This window comes from Sprattus sprattus (genome assembly GCF_963457725.1).
Source record: "Sprattus sprattus genome assembly, chromosome: 19".
NCBI lineage: Eukaryota > Metazoa > Chordata > Actinopteri > Clupeiformes > Clupeidae > Sprattus > Sprattus sprattus.
In genome coordinates this window covers 28,382,505-28,387,504 of record NC_137917.1, presented here as the reverse complement: position 1 = coordinate 28,387,504, position 5,000 = coordinate 28,382,505, and the positions used below count along the sequence as shown (strand labels likewise).

At 46.3% G+C, this 5,000-nt stretch overlaps 2 protein-coding genes across 4 annotated transcripts in view; one reads left to right on the top strand and one right to left on the bottom strand.

The window, feature by feature from the left end:
• Positions 1–983, bottom strand: part of znf526 (zinc finger protein 526) — a 10,788-nt gene extending 9,805 nt beyond the window's left edge. Inside the window, exon 1 of one of the 3 annotated variants that reach the window (XM_080858195.1) lies at positions 814–983. The gene's annotated coding sequence lies outside the window, so the exon portion shown is untranslated. The other 2 variants (XM_080858196.1, XM_080858197.1) reach the window with 2 other exon arrangements.
• Positions 984–1,540: 557 nt separating this feature from the next.
• The window catches only part of gsk3ab (glycogen synthase kinase 3 alpha b), a 12,224-nt gene continuing 8,764 nt past the window's right edge, over positions 1,541–5,000 (top strand). Inside the window, exon 1 of the mRNA XM_080858202.1 lies at positions 1,541–1,880. Coding sequence (XP_080714328.1) covers positions 1,706–1,880 — 175 coding nt within the window. The 5' untranslated portion in view covers positions 1,541–1,705. The remainder of the gene's footprint in view (positions 1,881–5,000) is intronic.

Below are 5,000 nucleotides of genomic sequence, written 5' to 3'. Positions count from 1 at the left end.
CAAAGCGAACAGGAACCAGACATGCCGGTCAGTAGGTTAGTTCCTCAGCGGGGGACTCTGACGGAACGTCGTGCCTGCGAAGAGCTAGTCCACATCGCCAGCATGACATGAAAATAACATGACTGGGTTGTTGACATTAGCAGTACTGTCATATATAACTGGGCTACATTAAGGTACAACTGCAGAGTAACAAGTACAACTGCATATGTTTTGTTTAGCTGAATACATTCCCTATCCAAATCAAATGCTAACATTATTATTCGCACTGTAGCATCATTCTCGCCGTAAAAAATAAATAAAGATGTTCGTTTTCTTTTAATGGAATCTTAAGTCATATGTTCCTAGTGCATATCATGTTCATCAGTTGAGAGGTTTCAAAAGATGTAGGTAGGACAATCTGGCGAGCAATGAATGTTCGTGTCTGCAACCTTTCCTAAAACAACCCCACACGCATTTTAAAACTGACAAGTGATCACGACTGTTTCCCGAGCGGAAACGTTGTAAACGTCATGGGGGCACGGGGGATATCAGCTAGCACCACCAACACTTTAGCATAACGCGTCCTGATCATAATCGGGTCTTTGTAGCCAACTATTCGCGGTAGGTTTCTCAGCGGCATGCTATAACTGCCAGGCCTGTGGCGAGCTGTTGAGGGCGCTCTCTAAATTTCCCCCAACCTTGTCGAACGCACCGCGGTCTCCTGGCAGTTTCACCCCGAAACGCGGCGGTCGTCAGGCGGCGCTGTCCACTTTTCTCCGAAGTCTACCGTGGCCACGCGAGGCCTCCTCTTTCCTTCCCGTTTCCGAATCTTACCTCTCATCGACTGTCGTTAGGTTAGGCAAGCCCTCGTGCAACCGTCACAGCGGTTCCGCGGAATGATCCAGAGCGTCCAGTTCTTCTCTAAAAATCAATCCGGTCACGGTTTAACAGGAAAACTGTTTCAGAAGGTAGATTTTACCGATGTAGGCAGCGTCGGGGGCCAGAAATGCATGGTTTGCCGAGACGTTGTGCCTATGGTCTGGACAAGCTGCCCCGCCTCACATTGGGCCGTATGATTTTACCCAAGTGTTGATTGGATCACTGGTCTGTCAGTCAGTTGACGGACAAATTCGTGGTTAGGGATTTCGTGTAGCTGTGTTTTGGGCGGCAGTGGACGTTTACAGTTTGAAAACAGTTCATGGAAGATGTATTGGCCATTTAATTGTAACATATATTCCACACACAAAAAACTGAGCATAGGCAAGCCCCAGAAAGTTCTTTATTGGTTATTAAGCCATGTGCCTGGGTTTATTCGCCTAGTTTTTAAAGCATACACCATAATAATCCTATTTGAAACAGCCAGTCATGATGCGTTTCGACACTTCTGAGATTAAATTATGCATTATATATATTTGAACATAAATTGGTTTCTTCATAACTAAGAAAATAGCGACAGTTGAACTTCACAAACAGCGAAGGTAGAGAAACATGACTAATACTCCCTATGAACTTCATTACCCACAACCCAATGCAGGGGGCAGCGCAGATGTGCGTCAGGTCCAACAGATCGTACGGACAGAAGAAAGGGGGAGACATCGTTAGCTATCAGCTACTCTGTCCAGGGAGCCTTTTAATAATTATTGGATTTTAGTGTACATTTTGAGAACCCCTTTTGGCCCAATACAACGACACACTTCCCCCTGCCCTGACATACTCGCACACAGATATGAGCGGCAGCGGGCGGCCCAGGACCAGCTCGTTTGCTGAGCCACCGGGGGCTCCCGGAGCTGCCGCAGCAGCCGCCGGATCAGCCGTGGCCGGCGGGAGTACCTCAGGAAAGACCGGAGCTTCACAGGCCGCTGGGGGGAGTTCATCGGCATTTGGAAATTTACGGCTTAGCAGTGAGTATATTTTATAATGTCAGTGGAATCGGGGTGAATGTTAACATGCAGACTACAACTGAAAGGTTGATGCGTTTGGTATTTGAATCGCCCTCGCCAGGTTTTTTAACAAGCTTTACTTGCTTAGCCAAACACGTAGCTGTACAGCTACTGCTAACTAGCCATGTTTTTGTAAACGGGACAACAGGACCAAGGGCTTTGATTGTGTGAGAAACAAGTGGAAAGCTAGCATCCGTCGTGGAGCACTCATCTGTGCTCTGTAGATGCAAAACTGTAGAAATCACCAGTATGGGAAAAACGGGATTCATTTGTCAGGGGGGAAATCAGGGCATCAATGTAACATAGCCGCCAACATATTATAAACTGTAATGGTAGCTAACAGTTGCTAGCTAACAGTCGAGACGTCGTGTCAGTGTCGGGAACAAAGCTCAGTGCGCTGCCTTTGCCCCGAGCTATGAGGCGAATCACGTAGTCACATACAAAAAAAAAATATGTCGAAATACTGTAATTCTGTGTTTGGCTTCCAGTGTATTTGATTGTGTGTATGCAAGATGTTCGTAGCGTCCTTAGCTGATGAACTCTGCCCAGTGGTATCGGTAGCTTGCCAGCGAACGGGCCAGCAAAAACATTACATTAGTTCTGTGGCTAGGCAACGAAGTTGACCTGTACATATTTGCAGGCAAGTTGTTTACAACCACTGTCTAACGTATGCAATGTCAGCATTTAAACTTACTTTAACAGTGTGTGTACGGCAAATACGTTAGTCAGCACGGCTGATGGACCCAGTGGTGTGTTCTCCCCAGAACTTCTCAAATTAATTGGATGCTTGGCTTTTAGACATCTGGCTCAGAAATCGCATTGAGTGCATCTTTAACTGTGAGATCGAAACATTATGGCCAATTGTTATTCGTAATTGTTATTTAGTTGCATTCATGTTTTATTCAAGCGTTCCATCTTAACACTGCCACTTACATCTGCACACAGGTGAGGTTTGTTATGCCCTCGTTTAGCCATCTGTAGATGCGACCATCAAATAATCTGTACATTCGGAGATGGCACCACTTTTCAGCGAGACATTTGCACAATTTAACATGTCTGGCCAGGGTGTAGTCTCTGTTTTTCTTTGCTCAGACTGGTGCCTTAAACAGTGTCTGCATCGGGCCCTAGTTATGGGATCCACTCTGTACACCAGACCCTAGTTATGGGATCCACTCTGTACACCAGACCCTAGTTATGGGATCCACTCTGCACACCAGACCCTAGTTATGGGATCCACTCTGTTATGGGACCCACTCTGTTATGGGATCCACTCTGTACACCAGACCCTAGTTATGGGACCCACTCTGTTATGGGACTCACTCTGTACACCAGACCCTAGTTATGGGATCCACTCTGTTATGGGATCCACGCTGTACACCAGACCCTAGTTATGGGATCCACTCTGCCTGGTTGTCTGAGTATGTGTGTTCCGCATGGGACCTGCATATTAGGTGTGTGTGTGTGTGCTTGTACTGCATCAGACATGCATATAGGTGTGTGTGGTTGCTGCATCGGACATGTGTATAAGTGTGTGTGCGTGTGTCTCTGCATGGGATTGTGTGTGTGTGTGTGTGTGTGTGTGTGTGTGTGTGTGTGTGTGTGTATGCATGGGACATGTATATTAGGTGGTCGTGTGTGCTTGTACTGCATCAGACATGTGTTTAGGTGTGTGTGTGTGTGTGTGTGTGTGTGTGCTGCATCAGACATGTGTATAGCTGTGTGTGTGTGTGTGTGTGTGTGTGTGTGTGTGTGTGTGTGTGTGCTTCATCAAACATGTGTATAGCTGTGTGTGTGTGTGTGTGTGTGTGTGTGTGTGTGTGTGTGTGTGTGTGTGTGTGTGCTACATCAAACATGTGTTTAGCTGTGTGTGTGTGTGTGTGCTGCATGGGACATGCATAAACGGTGGGGAAAATAAGTATTTGAACCCCTGCCAAAAAGTTTGGCCAATTGCAAAGAAATGTGTGATCTATAATTGTAATGGTAGGTGTATTTTAACAGCGAGAAATATAATATCTAGGGTTAGTGTGGGGCTAATATCAACAAAAAAATCCAGAAAACTGCATTTTGTAATATTTATGACTTAATTTGCATTTGAGGCAGAAAATAAGTATTTGAACCCCTAGCAAAACATGACTTAGTACTTGGTTGAATAACCCTAGTTGGCAAGCACAGATGTCAGACATTTCTTGTAGTTGGTCACCAGGTTTACACACATCTCAGGAGGGATTTTGCTCCACTCCTCTTTGCAGATCCTCTCCAAATCCTTAAGGTTGTGTTTTCAATGGGAGGGAATGAGATTCAAGCCCAATATTCCGTGTTACATGGCCCCATCCATAGTCCCCTCGATGCGGTGGAGTCATCCTGTACCCTTGGCAGAGAAACGGCCCCAAAGCATAATGTTTCCACCTCCATGCTTGACGGTGGGGATGGTGTTCTTGGGACACATTCAGCATTCTTCCCCTCCAAACGCGGCATGTCGAGTTGATGCCAAAGAGCTTGATTTTGGTCTCATCGGATCACATCCTGTCTCCGAATCCTCCTTAGAATCATTCAAGTGGTCATTGGCAAACTTCAGACGGCCCTGATGCGGTTCCTTGAGCAGGGGGACCTTGCGAGCGCTGAAGTACTTCAAACCATTACGGCATAGTGTGTTGCTAATGGTTTTCTTGGTGACTGTGGTCCCGGCTGTCTTGAGATCATTCACAAGCTCCCCCTGTGTAGTTCTGAGGTTATTCTGCACCTTTCGTATGATCACCGATACCGCACAAGGGGATATCTTGCATGGAGCCCCAGACCTAGAGCGATTGACAGTTGTTTGGTGTTGCTTCCATTTTGGATAATCGAACCAATAGTTGTCTGCTTCTCACCAAGCTGCTTGCCGATGGTTTTGTAGCCTATTCCAGCCTTTTGCAGGTCTACAATCTTATCTCTGACATCTCTTTGGTCTAGCCAATGGTGGTGAGGTTGAAGGTGTGAAGTATGATTCTTTGGGCAGGTTTGTCACCAGTTGAGATCAGGTGTATAGGTGTGTGTGTGTGTGCTGTATCGAAGGTGTGTATCTCCTAGCTGGTATCCAAGCTG